At 38.3% G+C, this 21,554-nt stretch overlaps 1 protein-coding gene across 1 annotated transcript in view; it reads right to left on the bottom strand.

The window, feature by feature from the left end:
* The window catches only part of LOC102874678 (neuron-specific protein family member 2-like), a 105,221-nt gene that overhangs the window by 74,716 nt on the left and 8,951 nt on the right, over window positions 1–21,554 (bottom strand). The window contains exon 3 of the mRNA XM_006884365.1: window positions 3,670–3,753. Within this exon, the coding sequence (XP_006884427.1) occupies window positions 3,670–3,753 (84 nt within the window). The remainder of the gene's footprint in view (window positions 1–3,669; window positions 3,754–21,554) is intronic.

The following is a 21,554-nucleotide window of genomic DNA, read 5'->3' as shown; positions in this document are numbered from 1 at the left end:
GTTGTGGTGCTGGAAAAGAGTATACTATGGACTGTCAAGAGAACAAAAAGGTCTGTCCTTGAGAGGATGAAACCAAGCTGCTCCTTGGAGGCAAAGATTTTGAAGCTCCATTTCATATACTTTGGTAATATGGTCAAGAGGGATCAGTCCTTGGAAAAAGACATCATGCTTGGAAGGGTGGAGGAACAGTGCAGGAGGAAGACCCCCGATGAGATGAACTGACACAGTAACTGGGGTAATGGGGATATGGATGTCTGAGACAGTGACACTGGCTCAGGATAGGGCAGCGTTGAGAGCTATTGTACATAGGGTCACTATGAGTTGCAGGTGACTCAATGGAACATAACAACAATCTAATCTGCCCAAATTACATTTTCATAGCTATCACTATTTTAAAAAGAACAATTACATTAAGAACTTCTAAAACTATATTAAAGTAATAACAGCAATCTTAAAAAAAGAACTATTTTTCCTGTTTATTGAAACTGTGTACCTACAAGCAGGGGAGGATAAAATAGATGAATGGAACCTTCTAAGAATCAAATCCATATGCACATCAAAAAACTTCTCCAACAAGGTAAAAAGGAAAGCCACAGACTGAGAAATAATATTTGGTAATGATATGTCTGATAAAAGACTTATATCTAGAATTTATAGAATACTCCTGCACCACAACAAGATAAGGCAAACCACCCAATCGCAAAATGGGCACAGGATATGAACAGACATTTTACTAAAGACATCTTAAGATGGTGAACAAACACATGAAGAAATGTTCAAAACCCCTAGTTCAAAGAGAGATACAAATCAAAACAATTATAAGATAGCATTTCACCCCAGTAACAATAGTAAAATTCAACAGAGCAGCAAACAACAAATTCTGGTGATGTTGTGGAGAAACTGGAACCCTTATTCATTGTTGGTGGGAGCATAAGATTGGGCAAATACTATGGAAGGCAGTATGGTGCTTTCTCAAAAAGTTGGGAATAGAAATAAAATTTGACCCAGCAATTGCACTACTGGGAATATACCCTAAAGAAATCATAACTGCCACCTAAGCAGATATATGCACACCTGTGCCACCAACAAACAAATGGATAGAGAAGCTGTGGTATATTCACACAATGGAATACTACGATGCATTGAAAAACAAGGAACTCAGGAAATATTATACAAAATGGGTGACCCTGGAGGACATTATGCTGAGTGAAATATCTGTCACAAAAGGACAAATACTGCATAATGCCACTGTTATAAAATAGAACTGACATAGGGCTGAGGAAAACTAAGATAAGAGGGGATAAATAATATATACTGCATTGAAACAGATGAGGGAAGGAACTACTTAAAAGGAATATATTATTAGGTGTTGTTTGTAAGACAAGAGTCCAGAATAAGAGCTGCATAGTAAAGTAGACTGAGGGGGCGTGGGAATTGTACAACATAAAATATTTTTTTTAAGAGAAAAGTGAACTGGGTGTGGGGGTGGGCAGGGAGGAAAATGTGCAACAATGAATGAATGAATGGAAAATCAAGTTTTCTATAAACTTTCATTAAAATCTCAATTTAAAAACGAGCGAGATCAGCTGGCGCAGTGGACAGAAAGTGATACTACCAAGCCAAAGGTGGGTGACTGTTAATCCGCGGCCCTCGGTCCTGTCTTTCATTGTTTTTGTTCAGACATTCCTCTAGGTCGTATAGCCCTGGTGTACAAGTTGCCGTACAGTGGTCACTTGTGGCTGCTGTGAGGCTGAACACTGTGACACTGATGTGTCAAATGCGTTAATGGTTGTCTACCCAAAGTGGACAGAGAGTAGGGTGGAGCTCTCCGACTAAAACAAGCTTGGAAGGAGGAGTGGCATCCACTTCCATAATAGCTTGCCTCCGGAAACCCTATGAACCTGGAGAGAGGATGAAAGGTACCCAAGTGTCAAGGACTCTCCTTCATAGGGTCGCTATGAGTTGCCTGCGACTCGACAGCACTTAACAACAACAACAACAACAACAACAAAATACTGACTACCAAAAAAACACCCCAAAATGTCCAACCACAATCAAATGGATTGAGAAATTATGGTATATTCATTCACTGGACTACTACACAGCATGCAGGAGCAATGATTTTGAAAATCACTACCTAATTTCAGAGGGACTGGAGAACATTATGCTGAGTAAACTCACTCAGTCACATAAGGACAAATACTGTATAAGACCATTATTGTAGAAATAGAAAACTAGTAAAATGTTTATGAGGAGCAGAGGGGTGAGGATGGATAAGGAGGTAATCACAGAGTTGCACAATTTGATGGGTAGAGGGAAAGGTGAGTAAAGGAAATGGGAAAGATCTGGTGTGAAAAACAATGTATATCAACTTTTTAAGTAAATCAGTATAAAACAAAACTTTTATTTAAAAGAAAAACTACCCCCAAACTAAAACTCTAATAATTCTTAGGAAACTGTAATTGTCCATCTTATGAATGTGATTTTATTTATAGAATCAAGAGAAAGCAATTGGTAGCTTAGACTTGTTTGCAATGCTTTGCCTTGATAAACAACATGCATCCCACACTTCATTATCGCAGCAGCTCTAGGAGGTAGTTGCTATTATTACACCTCCATTTGAGGTGCTTGGGCTAGTATAAGTTAGAGCCAGGGCTCAAATCCAGCCGGACTTCTCCAACCCCCACCCACACGCATTCCATTGCTCCCACAGTGAATTCTTTCTCCAAGATAACTATTTGGGCTGCCTGCATCTTTCCATCCACTCTCCACCCTTGGAGCAATTGCCATCATTATTCACACTGGCATCACTAGCCACATTGTCCCTCTTCCTACACTGTGTGGACCAGTCCCCTCTGTTTGTTTCCTCATACTCCCTCTTTCCCACTACATTTCGGTCATTATGGAGGACTTAGACTCTGCTTTTCAAAATTTAAATTAAGTCATAACCCCTTCTTGAAATTCTTCTATACCTTACAGGGCCTTGGATCCTCTGCCCCATTTCTCTCTGTTCCCACCCTCCTTCCTCACCTTCCCCCTCCTATCTCCCAACCTAACCCCACCTCACTTCCCTATCACTACCCACTAATCACCCTCCAGCTCCCAGAGCCTCATCTCACTTCCCCTGTGCCTCAGGGCATTTGCACAAGCCATGCTCTCCTCAGCTTCCAGCACCTTTTCTATTCAAGCTCCCAGAGGTCATACTTCATCACTCTTTCCTGCAACTAATCTGAGTTTTAAGAAGTCAGCCACGTAGTTTTTACCACTAAGAAGACAGCTTGCCTTTTCCTTTTTCTTATTTGCTGTAACCATGTTCACTGACTAAAATTCGGATTTCTTTACACATCTCTATCACATTTCCTGGAGATTGTGGCAGAAAAGCAGAAAAAATTCACAGTAAAAAAAGAAGAGGGATAATGAGGCATTTCTCAGTGGTCAGTGACCAGAACATCTCCAAGTGGAAGAGCGCATAAGAGGCCCTCAGGGGCAGAGCACTGGGCTTGATTACCATCAGTGGTCCAGGCAGAGTGACTGCAAGAAAGCCTTCCAACACCGTCTCTGCCCTTTCTTTGCTCCCCAGAAGCACCTGCTCCACTAGGAGGAGGCATACTGAGCTGGCTGAAGCCAGCCTTACCTTTACTTTTTCTGTTACACCATCAAGAAACTGACCGTAAATTCAGCGATTTTCGGCACCCGGAACTTCCCTTTGTTCTTCTGTTCAGGTTGATATTCTGTTCTTGTCTTCACAATCACCTGGAATGTTCAAGCAGTGTTAGCAGGCATGAAGACTTGAAGCATTCATTTCTTTTTTTTTTCTTCTATTTAATAGTTGAACTTTATTATACATTGTGTTAAACTCACTCATTGCTGTCAAGTCAGAAGTAACTCAGAGTTGACCCTCCAACAGAGTTTGCAGAGACAGTAAATCTCACCGAACGAAACTGCCCATCTTCCTCTCACAGAGCACCTTGTGAATTTGAACCACCTACCAGAGGGTTGGTAGTGCAATTCCCTGTCCACTAGGCCACTAGAACTCCCTATACATTGCATTAAGATTGTAAAATTAAAATTCTTTCTCTAAACATACACACAAGGAAATTCAACTTACCCATAATCCTTCTTCATTTCATCAGGGAGGGTCAAAGATGACTATTCTGGTTAATTATTCCAGATATTTTAATATGTATTAGGTATGCATATGAATTGTACATATTTCCTACTTATGCAGACAGAGGGATCACTGGTGGGTGACCTAGTGGGAAGAGAGTTGTGCTGCCAGCACAAAGGCAGGCAGTTGGAGTCCCCCAGCTGCTCCTCGGGAAAAACATAGGCAATTTCCTTCTGTGTAACTTAAAGACTCTGAAAACCTGCTGGAAGGTCAGATATGAGTCAGTTTCAACTTATGACAATGAGTTGCACTGTGTTTTGTTATGAATACATATATTTCTGCTTTATAAAGTGGATGCATATTTCATGTACTAATTTATAACCTGTTTTGTCACACAACACTATATTAACATTTACTCATGTATATAAATATAAGAATTCACTTTTCATTTTTATACAGCATAATACTTCATTGTATATATGCTACAATTGAAACTTTCGATGGTCTCCACAATATTAGCTAAAGAAATAAGTCAATGAATATCTGTATTTAAATCTTTGCATATATTCTCCATTCCAACTGGATTTGGAGACTTGTGCAAAGAAATCTCTAAAGTTCTATTGGATATACTATAGCATTTTATTTTGCAAAAGTCAGGTTAATATCAAGATATGCTATCAAACTGACAAGATGTTTATGAAACTCCACCCCACTGTGCAAGCAAAGAAGAAAAAGAAAATGACAAATAATTTAATAATTGGCAAGTATCACATTTCCATGAAGAACACAGAATGTCCATTATCCTCAAGACCCTCACCTATAAAATGCAGGGAATAATTCTAATACTTACTTTACAGGACTGTTTTGAGGGCTAAATGGCAGAATAACAGTAAATACTTTTTTAATCCTTTATGAATAATTTATTATGTAGCAGAACTAGATCACACACTTCATATACCTTATTTATGAGCCACAATGATTCCCATTTTCTCAGCAAGAAAACTGGCTCAGCAATGCTAGCTCACTTATTCAAGGTCATACAGCTAAAAGAAAAGTTTGTGATCTAACTGGGATTAGGCTTACTTTCATTAAGATTTCAATTAACAGAACTTTTACTAAAGGTCAAAAAGCAAAAGTATTGACTGGAGAAAGAAGAATTCTCTGAAGAATGTTCTTTAAAGTCTCTGAGACATGCCATTGACTGAATGCATCTCAACAAGAAAAGAATAGGAAAAGAAGGAGCATTGAACATCTGCCATTTGGTATTTAAATACATTGGTTACGGAATCTCTGAGCCTCCATGCACCAAGAGCTTCCTTCCCTCCCTCCCTCCCTCCCTGACACCTAAACCCTACTGAGATTATGGTATTGTTCCTCCTTTTTCTTTGTAGTTTGTCCCCCAAAACAACATAAAGAGTTGTTGTTCAGTGCTATCAAGTCAACTACTACTTGTGGGACCCTAAGAAAAACAAACATGAGCTGTGTCCTATTCTTCCAGAGCCTCAGGATCTCTGATATGCCTCAGCTCATTGTTACAGTCACTGTGTCACAGCCTTTGGTTTATTCTTGCATGAAAGGATTTTAGGATTATTTTGTTTGTTTTTTGCAGGGGGGGAGGTGGTTTTGTTTTGAATTTTATTTTATCTACTATTTCAAAGACTTAGAAAGCATAAGCATTGAGACCATAGGTAACAAAATCAACTCTTACAGTTTATGCATGGAGCAGGTATTGAGACTTGATATGTATTGCTGTTATTATTGTTAGGTGCCATACAGTCGAGTACGACTCAGCGTAGCGACCCTATGAACAAAAGATCTGAAACCTGTTCTACCCTGTGCCATCATCACACTTCCTGACACACAAGAGCCCATTGTGACAGTCACTATGTCAAGCCACCTTGTTGAGGGTCTTCCTCTCTTTTGCCAACCCTCCACCCTTCCCAGCATCATGTCCTTCTCCAAAGAATAGCCCTCCTAGCAACATGTCCAAAGTATGTGAGGCGAAGCCTCATCATTCCTGCCTCCAAGAGTGCTCTAGCTGCACCCTCTCCAAGACATATATGTTTTTTCTCTTCACCATCCCTAGGATGTTCAGTGCTTTTCTCCAACACCACAGCTCAAAGGCATCAATTCTTTTTTCTGTCATCTTTATTCATTGTCCAGCTCTCAGATGCATAGCAAGTAATCAGAAGCTCATTTAATCTGACATCATGAGGCAGATGTAGATATTGTCAATATCGCTGACTACTGGGTTTAAAAGTATGGGTTTTGCCTCTTACTAGCTGGCGACCACAGGTGAGTCACTTAAGTCTTCTGTATCTAGCTCTTCTAATCTATTGTTGTTGTCATGTGCCATGAGTGAACTACAACTCATAGTGACCCTATAAATAACAGGTGAGAAACTTGTCATATCCTGTACCATGCTCATGACCCAACCCATTGTTATAATGTGTCAATGCAGCTTTTTTTTTAACATTTTGAATGAGAATATTTTTAATAAAATGTTGTATACATTGTATTTCACACTTTTCTTCATTGACGTTATGTTTCATGCAGTTCAATGCAGCTTTTTAAAGGTGTTCCTTTCCTTTTCTGACCTTCCGCCTTTCCCAGCATGATGTTTTTTTCCAATGATTGGCCCCTCTTGACAACATATTGGGAAAACAACCAGTAACCACGGTTTGTTGTAGGATTAAAACAAGTTCTAAAAACAACCTAAACACTCAAATTATTCCTAAAAGAACAAGTGTTTATTTACACTGTTTTTGAGTTCTGTTATATTTCTGCCACGGATCCTAGAGATCCACTTTATTTCATACATGAAGAACAACATGGGATTGCTCAAGAACAATGCAGTTAAAGAATTCCCCCGATTCGTGCTTGAAAAAAGCTTTTGAAGTATGAGTAGAAGTTTTAGGAAGGTAGAAAGAAAAAGAAGACACTGTTTGAAAGGAAATCACATAGTCAAAAAAGGAGAAGTTCGAAATAATATATATTTTATAAATGTCTTGCGGACAAATAAACGACATTGGGAATATGAGAGCAGGAGTGAAAGTAATGTAAAGGAAAAAAAAAACAACAAAACAATTCTCATTGCCATCAAGTCAGAACCAGCTCATAGCTGAACCTCCAGTAGGTTTCCAGGGTCTATAAATAGCACAGGAAGTCATTGTCCATCATTTTGCTGAGGAACAGCTGATGGGTTTGAACAGTCTGCCTTTGAGCTGACAGTGTAACTAGTTTTGCCAAGTCACAGCTCATAAACTGAGTGTTCATATTATTAACTAATGTAAACGTTCTGGAAATGGTTAAATAATATGTATAAACCTTTAAAAATTATATAAATTTTATTTTTTAAAGAAAATTTTTATTTTATACTGGTTTACTTATAAAGTTGGTATACATTGTTTTTCACACTGGATCTTTCACATGGCCTGGTATACATTGTTTTTCACACTGGATCTTTCACATGGCCTTTACCCGCCCCCCCTCGTAAAATTGGGTAACAACCTTATGATTAACTGATCCTCCCTCCACCTATCCTCACCCCTCTGCTCCTACCCTCTCCCCCTTGAACCTTCATACACATTTTACTAGTAACCTTTCTATAATCATGGTATTTTTATTTTTTAAATTTATTATTAATTTCAATGAAAATTTACAGAGACTTTGGATTTCCATTCATTCATTGTTGCACTTTTCTCCCCTTGCAACCCTCCCCCTTAGTACACTACCCTCTTGGGAAAGTAAAACAAAAAATCTCTCATTATTTTACAATCCCTTCCCCCAGGTCCACTCCACTACATAGCCTTTGCTCTAGACTCCTGTCATGAAAAAAATACCTAATCACATATCCTTCTTGAACAGTTTTCTCTCTCATCTGTTTCAATGTATTGAACCCATCTTTCTCCATCTCCCCCCAACCCCATGTCAGTCTTGTTTTACAACAGTGGCACCATGCAGTATTTGTCCTTTTGTGACTGAAATACTTCACTCAGCATAATGTTCTCCAGGGTCACCCATTCTGAATAATATTGCATGAGTTCCTTGTTTTTTCAATGCAGCGTAGTATTCTATTGTGTGAATATACCACAGCTTTGCTATCCATTTATTTGTTGATGGGCACTTAGGTTGTTTCCAAATTCTTGCTATTGTGAACAAAGCCATGATTAACATGGGTGTGCATATATCTTCTTGAATGTCAATTATGGTCTCTTTGGGGTATATTCCCAGTAGTGGAATTGCTGGGTCAAATGGTTATCGCTATTTGCAACTTTTTGAGAAAGTGCCATAGCGCCTTCCACAGTGGTTGCACCATTTTACACTTCCACCAACAGTGAATAAGGGTTCCAGTTTCTCCACAACTTCGCCAGCATTTGTTGCTTGCTATTCTGTTAAATTTTGCTATTCTGATTGGGGTGAAATGATATTTCATAGTTGTTTTGATTTGCATCTCTCTTAGAGTTACGGATTTTGAACATTTCTTCATGTGCTTGTTAGCCATCTGAATGTCTTCTTCGGTGAAGTGTCTGTTCATATCCTGTGCCCATTTTTCTATTTGATTATTTACCTTTATCTTGTTGTGTTGCTCAAGTATTTTATAAATTCTGGCTGTAAGTCCCTTATCTGATATGTCACTACCAAATATTTTTTCCTGGTCTGTGGCTTCCCTTTTTACCCTGTTGGAGAGGTTTTTGGATCTGCATAGGGAGGTGATTCTTAGAAGGTCCCATTCATCTACCTTATCCTCTCCTGGTTGTAGGTTTTTCGGGATACTTGGAAGACTGTTTATGTTGTGGATTAGGACTTACAGAATTCCTCAAAGCTTTTGTTTAATGAAGATTATAGTCCTTGGTTTTAGTCCTAGGTCCATGATCCACCTTGAGTTGACTTTTGTATATGGAATAAAGTGTGGATCTTGCTTGAGTCTTTTGCAGATACTGATCCAATTTTGCCAGCACCATTTGTTTAAAAGGCTGTCGTTTCCCTATTTACTTGTTTTGTTCTCCTTGTCAAAAATCAGTTGACCATAGATAGATGGGATGATCTCTGGGTTCTCAATTCTATTCCATTGATCTATGTGTCTGTCGTTGTACCAGTACCATGCTGTCTTAACCACCATGGCAGTGTAGTAGGATTTGAAATCAGGGAGTGAAATACCTCCTCTCTTTCTTCTATTTTTAAGGAGTGCTTTGCTTATTCGGGGCTTCTTTCCATTCCAAATGAAGCTGGAGATTGCCTTTTCCATCTCCTTGAAGAATAGGATTGGTATTTGTATTGGGATTGCATTAAATGTGTAAATTGCCTTTGGTAGTATTGCCATTTTCACAATATTGAGTCTTCCTATCCATGAGCAAGGGCTTTTCTTAGACTTCTCCAGGTCTCTTTTTGTTACTTGTAGTAATGTTTCATAATTTTCTTTAAATAGATCCTTTGTACTTCTGGTTAAATTTACTCCGAAGTATTTAATCTTGTGATTAGCTATTATGAATGGTATTGTTTTTCTTAGCTCCAGGTCTGTATTCTCTTTGTCACTGTAGAAAATCCGAATGATTTTTGTACGTTGATCTTGTATCCTGCTACTTTGCTGAACTGGTCCACTGTGTCGAATAGTTTTCTTGCTGAGTCTTTAGGGTTTTATAAGTATACCATCAAAAATTATATAAATTTTAATTGTTATATTTGTACTCTTACTAGATCAATTGTCAAATTACAAAATGGTTTAGAAAACTTTTAATGTCTGATCATTACTCTGAAACCACACCACATTCTTGATAGGTTAAAAAAAAAATTCAAAGCTGATTGTTGGAGACAAGGATTTTGAGATTTTGGCATGTATGCAGGAATGGCCAGTCTTTGGAGAGGACTATCAAGCTTGGAAGGGTAGAGGGGCATTGTAGGAAAAGAAGACCCTCAATGAGATGAATCAACACAATAACTGGTGAAATGGGATAGGTGTGTCAGACACGGTGAGGTCGGCTCAAGATAGAGCAGGGTTCAGAGCTATTGTTCTTAGGGTCGCTATGAGTCATGGTCAACTTGATGGCACAAAACAACAGCAATCCCTGTTTTCTAGTGTTGTACTTTATAGAGAATGAGTGAATCATCTGTTTTCAGATATATGTGTTGTAATACATCTCAGTATCTATTTTAAGGGAATTGCATTGTTACTCTGCCTATAACATCAAGTCTCAGGTCACAAGCATTGGGGCAAAAATTTTGTTACCCTTTTCAGTAGGTGATTTTCCAAGATGACTCCAAATTCCCATCCCTTACTGCACATGTGCTGTAAAACGTCCTCCCTCAAGAGTGTGGACAAGAACTATGAATAGTCATGTTCATAATTATGCTGTCATGTAAAACTCTGTAACAGCAGACTGGAGAGATTTCCCTATTGGCCTTGTCAGGATTAGAAGCAATGAGATAGGGGAGGCAGAAGTTCACGCCTAATAAAGCATGAGCCTTCAGAACCAGGAAGTACTGACATTTGTGGGATTAGTGTTTAAACACATGAGTGTTTACGGTAGTGGACTAGAATAAGAACCACTTAGCAAATTTTAATTCTTCATGACATCATCTCATTCACTGGCCCAGATCTCAGCCTCAAGGCACATCCAGAAGAGGAAGCCTTATATACAACTTCACCCATTTCTTCTTTTACAGAGAGGAAGGCCTGTTCCATCCTTTGGGACATACCTTTCTTTTTTTTTTTTTAATTTAGGTTGTTTATTTTTCATTTCAATGAACATCTACAGAGATTTTGGAATTCCATTCATTCATTGTTGCACCCTTCTCCCCGCACCTTTCTTAATAAAGCTATCTTTGCTTATTGTCTGAACTTTTTTAAAGCTATCTTTGCTTATTGTCTGAACTTTGCTTACTGTCTGAACTTCTACCTCCTCACCTTTCTTCTACACTCTCAGCCTATTGCTCAAAATAAAAAACAAAAACAAATAAACAAAAAAACCCACACACAAAAAAACTCCCGCTACTCTCAACTTAATGCTCCAGCAAGGCTTCAGCCTACAACTTAGGCCTCGCACTGCACCAAGACCTCAATTTATGTGCTTGGCTCAGGGCTCCAAAAAGGCATCAGCCTACATGGGGATTATTCTGAGCAAGACCAACAAAGGCCTTTTTAAGGCTCCTACACTATATACAAAAGTCTGCCCTTCTAAGGACCACCCTACAATAGATCTTAAAGTTGATTCTTCCAAAGGCCACTGAAATTGCTGTACTGTTACTGCAGTAGCTTGGACACCATCCCCTCCTCAGATCTTTCCTGCCAGGTTTCATTCTTTAACTGGGTGAGTGGAGCAGACCAGGCCTGCTGATCCCAGGATAACAGCCTGGAAGAAGTAAACTGACATGTTGTTAGAGAATCACACAACTAGGACCTAAATAGGACCTGAAGACTGCCTCTAAGATCAACAAGAAAAGGACCACAGTCTTAATGCCCACAAGGAACAGAACCACCAGAATGGGCCTGTTAGAAAAATTCAAGCTCAAGGTTAAAATGTCTCTCAGCCTATATTCTTATTTCAGAGTTATAACACTCACAGTTAACCTATATTTGGCCTTCTGACCTACAAAAGCTGTGAGATAGCCAATTTTTGCTGTCTTAAGCCACAAGGTATTTAGAAATTTGTTACACAGCAATAGAAAAATAACAGATCTTTCCATACATCCAAGACCATCTCTTGATTCTATCTTTTCCTTCCTATATCCTTGCATCAGACCAGTCCAGAACATCTTCACATCTCACAGAATGGTAATAAATAGTTGCTTCTTAGCCCTTATCTCTTTTATTTATTTTCACAAATATCATTCCAAAGGCTTCTAAAAATTTTCAAAAGTATTTTTATCATTCCTTATGAATGCAAAAATCTCTATATCTTCTACTTAATATAGGCAAGCATGAGCCAGAACTAAAAACTGTAATTGCTGAAAAGACACTATGAATAATCATTATTTACAGACAATATCATTCTGTGTGACACAATAAATGTTCTAAGACTTCTTCTCAAGCATCTAACTTCCTTTTCAAGCAAAAATCTAATAAACACGAAAGACACTTCAAAAATAAAGTGGTCAGCAAACACATGAAGAAATGCTCAAGGTCATTAATTATTAGATAAATTCTAGTCAAAACAACAATGAGATTCACAAAACAACCTGGCATCCACTTCCTAAATAACATGCTTCCAGAAACCCTATGAACTTTGATAAATGTCGATCATTGTAGAGGGACTTCAAAGCCTTTTGTTCATAGGGGGGTCGCTATGAGTCATGCTCGACTAGAAGGCAATCAGCAACAACAACAACAACAAAAAGCAACAATTGTAAACTTTTAATAGACAACAGAGAAGGTATAGAGAGTTAGGAACTCTTATACACTGCATATGGGAAAGTAAAATGATGCAACCACTATAGAAAGCACTCTGCAAGGTTGAAAAGAGAAACACTATTGGATACAGTGATTTCATTATTAGGCATGTATCTTAAAGAAATAAGATCTATCACATGAAAAGATATATTCTTATACATGTTCATTGCAACATTACTTATAAGATTATTGTAGAATTATTTAGTTGGAAACAACCCATACCCAAGTATGGGTTAAATAAATGTATAAGGAAACTATGGTATATCCACACAAAAGAATATGATGCAACCATAAAAAACACAATACTTAAGACACTCTATAACACCAATGTATCTAGAAGATGTTCTTGTTGTTAGGTACTATTGAATTGACTCATAGCCACCCTGTGAATATTGAATGTGAACCTTCCTTGCTCTATCCTGTGCCATTCACATCATCTCTGATACACTTGAGCCTGTTGATACAGTCACCGTGTCGATCCGTCTTGTTGAGGGTCTTCCTCTCTTCCAGACTTTTCACTTTGCAAGCATGATGTCAGTCACAACAAGATTATGATATAAGAAAGAACATTATTATAAAAAACTAAAGAAATGTTTGTTGTTGTATACCATAGAGTAGAAACCGACCTATACCTGACCCTCTGATGAGTTTTCAGAGGCAGTTAACTACACTGGAGGAGACTGCCCATCCTTCTCTCATGGAGCATGGAGCATCTGGTGGCCTCAAACTGCATGCCTTCGGGATTACAATGCAGCTTCTTTCACTAGGCCACCAGATCTCCCTAAATAAAATAATTCTCAAGTGGTTACCAAGGATGGAAAGAAAAGAAGAAAGGAGTAAAAATTAAGTAGATAAATTACTTAAAACTTACCTAGTGTGCTCACAATATATTAAACCAGAACGATTCAGAGATTAGCATGGCCCTTGCACAAGGATGACATGCAAATTTGTGAAGCATTCCATATTTTTAATCACAAGATGAAATACTTGAGAGTAAATCTAATCAGAAACACAAAGGCTCTATTAAAAAAATTACAAAATATTACTACAAGAAACAAAAAGAGACTTGGAGAAATGGAAGAAAATACCTTGCTCATGGATAGGAGGACTCAATATTGTGAAAATGACAATCCTACCAAAGGCAATCAAGAGTAAGAACTGCATAGTAAAGTGGTCTGCAGGGGGAGGAGGAGACTGTATAACAATGAAAGAACATTTTTCCCCCAAGAAAAAAGCAGTCTAGGGGGGAAGAGGGAGCAGGGAGGAAAATATGCCACAATGAACTATTGGAAACCCAAGTTCTTTATAAACTTTTATTAAAATCTCAATTTAAAAAGCTGAACATAGAAATTCCATATAACCCAGCTATTCCACTACTTGGAATATACCCTGAGAAAATGAAAACTGAGAAACAGAGTCTTGTACACCAATGTTTCTAGCAGCATTATTCACCATAACAAGAACATGGAAACAACTCAGTTGTCCAATCACAAACAAATGGATTGAGAAATTATGGTACACTCACAAAATGGAATACTATGCAGCATACAGGAACAATGATTTTGTAAATTACTACCTAGCTTGGGAGGGACTGTAGAGCATTATGCTGAGTGAACAACTCAGTCCCACAAGGATAAATATCGTATAAAACCATTATTGTAGAATTAGTATAAGGATCCAAGGGGAGGGGAAGGGATGATGATGTGTGTGTGGGGGGGAGGATTAATCATGGAGTTGTACAAATTGATGGAAACTGGAAGAATCTGTTCTGGAAAACAATGTATTTGGATTTTGTAAATAAACTAGTATAATAAAAACAAACCAAAAAAAGGGGGAGGAACTAATCTACTTGAAAAAATTAAGTAGGTAAGTTGGATAAAGGGAAATGCAATATATAATAAATAAATTGCTCTTAATTGTAATTAATCTTATTCATTATAATTAATATAAAGCAAATGTGTATGGATGAATGAAAATATGACATAAACGTTTACTCAAATAAAAAACACAGACACATAATAAAAAAAGAAATGAAAAAAATTTCTAAAATTCCATTTATGAACTCACTTTTGCCCCAGAGTGTGACATACAAATGGTTTTGTGGGATTTGACCCTGTATTTAATGGTATGGATGCCCCCTAAAATGACCAAATCAATCAGTACATATTGATCACAGATGGTAACATCCAATTTAGACTAATGTGGTATGCTGCTGTTGTTGTTAGGTGCTGTCAAGCAGACTATGACTCAGAGAAATCTTATGAATAATGGATCTGAACTTTGCCCTATTCTGTGCAATTAAAGTTTGGGGAGGGGAGAAACCTTCTCCATTTTCATGAGTGTTCCCAAAACGATGTACTCTTTCTTCTAGATGATATGCTGAGGACTTGAGCTCTGGAATTGCTGCAGCCATTTTGTCCACTACTAGGAGGACAAGCATGAGGACAAGGGAAGCACAGGGAGGAGTGAAGTGCCAAGAGGAATCTAGAGAAGTGGACATGGGCCTCAATGTCATTTTGACCTCTGGATCACTCGTAACCTGAAGCTAGAGCCACCCAAAATGAAATGCAGAAGTAGGATAGAAAAGGTATTGTCTTTGGGAACTAGTAAAATTTAGTTGGATATTCTGGAATTTGGGGCCAAAATACTTCTACTATAAATGTGTTCAGGAAAATGCAACAAAATGAACAGAAAAACATTAGAATAGCAATAGATTTTCAACAAGTCAGCAAAAATTAGCTCCCTGATGGATATACATAAGAACGATCATTGTTTTGGTTGTGGGGTTTTCCCCCCCATTATAGGCTAAAAATTAAGAACAACCTAAATGTCAGTCTATTAGAATGCATAGCAAGTAATGGTTTATTATAATTGAGAATGGTTTATTGATAAAGTTGAATGCTGCTCAGCCATATGCTACAAATGCACAAGTGAATCTCACATATATTGCATTGAATAATATTAAAATGTTTTTAGTATTATGTGAACTGAGTTATATCAAGTTCAAAAGAGAAAACTAATCAATAGTGATAAGGCATTTCATGATCCTTCTTGCTCCTTCAGTCCCTAAATCCATCCCAAGATCAGTTCATAGTTCCTCACAAATTTCTCGTGAAGTTACCTATCTGTCCAGTTATGCTATATTACAGATTGATTTGTGTCCCGACAAAATACATATTGAAAATCTAAGCTTTATACTTATAAATAGGTCGTTGTTTAGAAACAAAGATTTCTTTGTTATGTTAATGAGGTCCTATCAGTGTTAGGTGGATTCTAAACCTAATCATCTCAGAGTTATAAAAAGAAGATACACATACAGAGAAAAGATAGATGCAAAGAAAATCCAGGGGCCACCAATGTATTTCAGGGAATTTCTGGTGACTACAGACAAGGTCCCTGACAGGCGACTTGTGCAATGCAATATGTCTCCTGATTTCTTAACTGCTGATACCAAGGATGTTGATTGTTGATCCAAGCAAGACAAAGGTGCGCCTATTCAGGCCATGGTCTTTTCAATCACCTGCTATGCATTAGAGAAATGGATGATGAATAAGGATGACAGAAGAATTGATTACTTTGAGTTGTACTGCTAGAGAAGAGTAATGGATACCCCAGGGGATGCCAAAAGAACAAAGAGGTATGTCCTAAAAAGGGCGTGGCCAGAGTGCTCCTTGGAGGCAAGGATGACAATGTTGACATTTAGCCAGGCAAAGCTATTCACTTGGAAGGGGACATCACGCTTGGAAAGTGAATGGTCAGTGAAAGAGAGGAAGACCCCCAGTGAGATGGATTGACATTGTGACTTCAGCAATGGGCTCTAGTGTCTCAGAGATGATGAGGACAGCACAGTACAAGGCAGGGTTCAGGATGGCTATTCATAGGGTTGCTATGAGTCGTACTTGACTCCAGGGCACCTTACAACAACAGACAAGGCAGGACCTTCCCCTCGGTGCCTGAATTTAGATTCCAAGCCTCCTAACCATTTCAAGAAGTAGCATATGATCAAGAATCAATCTTATTGAAGGATAAAGTTTAAGCTGCACTTAAGACACTGAGGAGAAAAATATAAGGCTCTGAGAACTGAGGGAACATCAATTAAGGTGTTTTAGCTAACAGATACATCCCTGGATGTGCTTCATTAGTCTATGCCAAGAAATTTGCAAAAGAGCTACTGAGCCAACTGACTGGGAGAGATCCACATTTGTTCCCATTCCAAAAAAGGTTATTCAACAGTGTGGAAATTATTTGGCAATATCATTAATATGAGAGCAAGTAAAATCTTGCTGAAGTTTATTTTTCAAATTCAGAACAGTATGTCAATAAGGAACTTTCAGAAATTCAAGTTAGATTCAAAAGAGGCCAAGTGACATCACTGCTGATGTCACATGAATCCTGAACAAAAGCAGAGAATACAGAATGAATGATGTTCATTTGTGTTTCATAGACTATGCAAAGGCATTTGGATATGTATCTCATAACAAATAAGGGATAATATTGAGAAGAATGGGAATCCCAGAACATGATTTAAAATCAGGGAAGGTGTGCATCCGTTCTCCATAACTATTCAATATGTATGCTAAGCAAACCATTTAAGAAATTAGACTCTATGAAGAAGAATGTGGCATCAGGATTGGAGGAACACTCATCAAGAAACTCCATTATGCAGATGACACACCTTGCTTGCATAAAGTTGAAGAACAAAGATTACATATTGCCTTCATTCTGGATTACATTTCAACATCAAGAAAGCAGAAATTCTCACCCCTAGACAACATCACGAAATAATGAGAAAATATTGAAGTTGCCAATGATTTAATTTACTTGGAACAATCAACACCCATGGCAGCAATTGTCAAGGAATCAAAAGAGTGGAATATCTATTGTCAAGGACATATCCAAAATGCTAAAGGGCAAGGATGTCAGTTTAAAAACTAAGATGGGCCTAATGCATATTATGTTCATTTCAGTTGTTTCCAATGCATCTGAAAGATAGACGTTGAATAAGGAAGACAGAAGAATTATGGCCTTTGAATTATGATGTTGCATAAGAGTATTGAATACATCATATATTCTATGCAAAAAGAACAAACAAATGTATTTGTAAGGAAGTGCAACCGTTCCTTAGAGGCAAGGATAATGACAGTAGATTTCATGTATTTTGGCATGTTTTTAGGAGGAATCAATCTTTATAAGAAGACATCATGCTGAGAAATGTAGTGGGTCAGGGGGAAAAAAGAAAGACCCTGGAGGGGATAGATTGTCACAGGGACTACAACCACAATGGGCTGAAGCATGGCAAAGATCATGAAGATGGTTCAGGGTAGGTCGAGGTTCAGATGTGTTTTTCATAAGGTTACTGTGAGTTGTAGTTTACTTGACAGCACCCAAAACAACAGAAAAACAAGGTACATTGTCACTACCTTTGCGTGAGGAATTATCAATGTTCTATGGGCTTTTGCTTGACGATTCTGTTTTCATTCTTTCTTTCTTTACACAGTGAAGAGCTTTCTATACTCAGACAGAAGCAAATATCTCAAATTTCCAGAGGGCAGCTCATCCTGGAGGCTTTGGTGAACCACAAAGAGGTGGTCTGAGTGGCAACAAGGCAGGATAGGTGAGGTGAAGAGTTAACAGGACGACATTGAGGGGCGACAGATAGAGGTTCTGAAAGCCATGCCAAACATCTTGAAGAGAGAACTAAGACATTAGGAATTGAGGAATAACTACAAAGAATTGGCTTTCCAGATGTGCACACTAAGCATAGTAGAACCCTCTGGCCAGAGTAAAGATGCACAGATGAGAGACAGAGAGCAGGGAAAATAGAGCCTTACAAAGCCTTACTGCAATCAACCAGCTACTAGGAGTTTCATGTTGCCTTAGTGTCTGTCTCCACGGAATAAAACCAGAAATATTTCTCTTCTGTATAAAAAAAATTACAGCTACTTTTCTTTTTTAGTACTATGAAGGGGGAAGCATTAAAAAAAATGTTAGCTAATCATTACTACCTACCTAGAAGGAATCTGCTTGCATAAGCAGAAAGAGAGAAGAGAAAATAAATTTGTAAAGAAAGGTTTATTCCGGGAAGTCATCTTTTCCCCACAGTTAGTAAAAACCTAGAGCAGATAGCGCCCTGAGCTCCTTGATTAAATAACAGAACTGGGGGGTGGGGGGGAAGTGGAAAGACAGAGGAAAATTGTTTCTCTCTTTTGATTATTAAGAGTAGGGTTTTATAGATGTTTGGAAAAATGAACCTCCAGGTTTTCAAATAACAGAGTGGACTCCAAAGTAATAAATTCATTTCCCTTTCATATTTACACATCAATCTCCCATTGTCCTGTCTGCTGCTGATATGAATAACATAATTTAACATAATTGGCATTGTGAAAATGGGATAAATTATTCATCCCCAAAAGATTTCATGTCTGGGTGTAATTCCCCCTTTGCTGGCAAGGCCAGATAATACATGGCAGTTCAGATGGCTCTAAGTACAGATCATAAAAATTTAAAATACTACTTCCCAGGATTATCAATAATGAAGAGGTCCCCACATGGAGCGGCCCTGGGATTGACAGGAACAATAAATAAAAGTGCAGAAGTGCTGATAAGGAGCAAGATTGTATTTTTATGAGCTGCACTTGCACAGCCCAAAAATAGATCTAAGTTGTTCATTCCTTGTCATCTCATCTTGCAGCACAGATAGAACTCTAGAGCCAAGAGAGTGGCTGACTCTCCACACAGGACCTACTATGTGCCATGTGCCAACACTGCTCATGGGGCCCTGCTCATGGGATTACACATAATCCTTATTGCTCTCCTTACAACATGCTTGCCAAGCCTCACTTCTCTCATTTGAAGTGAGCATTATTATATCTATTTCACATGAAAAAATTGAAGCTCAGTGAAGTCAGGCACTCATCTGTTAAGTAGTGCCACTGTTCAAGGTAAAAATTATGTTAATTTCTACCACTGCCTAAGCGCTCACTACTTGTCAAAGGATTTATATCTCTAAGGATTTTCCTGAGGTAGAGGTGATTATTGCCATTTTACAAATGAGAAAACTGACTTTCAGGGAACAGAAATGACTTTAAAACTTCATATATTCACTAAGAGGTTGAGCCAGGACTAGAATTTAAGCTTTGGGCTCAGGTCCAAGTATCACCCACAATAAGGTGATTCTAGAGTCAAAGTATCACCCACAATAAGGTGATTCTAGAGTCAAAATTCAAACTCTAGTCCTATAGACTAGTACGTAACAACCAGCTGTCATGGAATCAACTTGAGAGCTCCATATTGTGTCCGAGTAGTACTGTTCTCCAGAGCACTTTCAACGGCTGAGTTTTCTGTTATTCTTGTACAATTCTCATTCACTGCTATTGCTCATCTAACCAATATATACTGACCCTCGAGTGGGTTATCAGAGGCTAGAGATCACAAGAAAGGAGACTGGTCATCTTTCTCTAGAGTTGTGTGGGGATTTGAGCTGCCATAATGGTGCTGCCTTTGAGTTAATAGTGCAACTCCCTAGGGACTAGGCCATCAACTCTATAAATAGTGTTGAATGAGTAAGTGAACAAAAGAAATCCATCTCTAAAGAGAGAAAGTGGTAGGACTCAGGTCCTGGGCTGAAATTCTCCCCAGTATGCCCCCTTACTCCTCAGCCCACCCTCCATTTCTTAGAATTTGAGTCTTTCCACTCTCCCTTGAAGCTTGGTATACGGCCCATAAACACAGGGCAGAATGACAATGATCAAAGGACTCAGTGCAATATCTAACCCCATCAATGGAGAGATTGGAGAGATGATTTCAAAATAGAAAATTTTGTATGTGCTCAAAGGAAAAAAGAGTATAAACAGCCTCGCTCCAATCAATTCTTACCCCAAAATATTTCACAGGATCTCATGTGTCTTCCAAAACTGTTTAATGAATTATAAAGCACAAACAGGCATTTAAAAGTGTATGCAGGTTTTGATAAATGGGTTCGCTCCACAGTATTTATCACTTTGAAGTTTTATTAACTGAGCAATGTGTCTATTGCTTCTTTCACATTAGCACATTCACAGGGTTGTCTTCTTCTCATTATGATTATTTAGTGTGCACTTTTAAGTCCTAGAGCCCTCTCTCATGGGACAGTTCACCTGTTTCTTGGTGGGCTTTGTGTTTTGTTTTGTTTTGTTTTGTTTTGTTTAAATATGCAGGTCTGTTTCAATTTAGTAAGCACTGCCAAAGCCCTCAAAAACCGATGAAGGATCAAATTGCATTTCCCACAGGAAAGTCCTAAGAATGTCGGTTTTGCCCTCAGTGTTATCAACACCTTTGTTGTCTATTGCCATCCACTGAGGTCTGACTCAGGTGGGTGTACGTACCACAAGACAGAATGTTGCCTGGCCCTGCACCAACTCACAACTTTCATCTGTTTGAGCCTACTGTTGCAGCTACTGTGCCAGTCTGGCTCACGGACATTTCCGCCTATATTTGCCCACCGTCTATTTTATCATACTTGATTTTTTCAGCTTTTGATCTTTCCTGATGATGTGTCCAAGGTGACTACTTCTTAGGAATATTCTTGTTGTATTTCTTCTCAGATTGGTTTATTCATTCTTCTGAAGTCCAAGATGTTTTCAAGATTCTTCGCCAACACCACAATTGAAATGCATCCATTGATTGTTTGTGTTTATTGTGTGTATGTGTGTGTGAGAGAAAGAGAGAGTGAAGAAGAGAGAGACAGAGAAAGTTGTTTGGTAGCACACGTGTGAATCCACCAGCTGTTACTCAGGAAAAATATGGAGTTAGGATTGACTTTATGACAATGGAATACATATATATTACATGGACTTCTGGTGGCCTAGGGGATGAGGAGTTGCACTGCCAACTCAAAGCTAGGCAGTTTGAATCCACCATCGCTCCACTGGAGAAGAATGGATAATTTCTTCCCACAAGATTTACAGTCTCTGAATATTTGCTGGATGGTCAGTTATAAGTAGGTTCCTACTTAACAACAATGAGTTGAACATTATATAGAATTTTAATATATATAGTAATAAATTTAAAAATCTATAGTCT

This window comes from Elephantulus edwardii, unplaced genomic scaffold (genome assembly GCF_000299155.1).
Source record: "Elephantulus edwardii isolate Elephantulus edwardi_28Jun2011 unplaced genomic scaffold, EleEdw1.0 scaffold00033, whole genome shotgun sequence".
In the NCBI taxonomy this organism is placed as follows: domain Eukaryota; kingdom Metazoa; phylum Chordata; class Mammalia; order Macroscelidea; family Macroscelididae; genus Elephantulus; species Elephantulus edwardii.
Note: the sequence above shows the minus strand (reverse complement) of the source record. Positions and strands in the feature narration are given on the sequence as shown.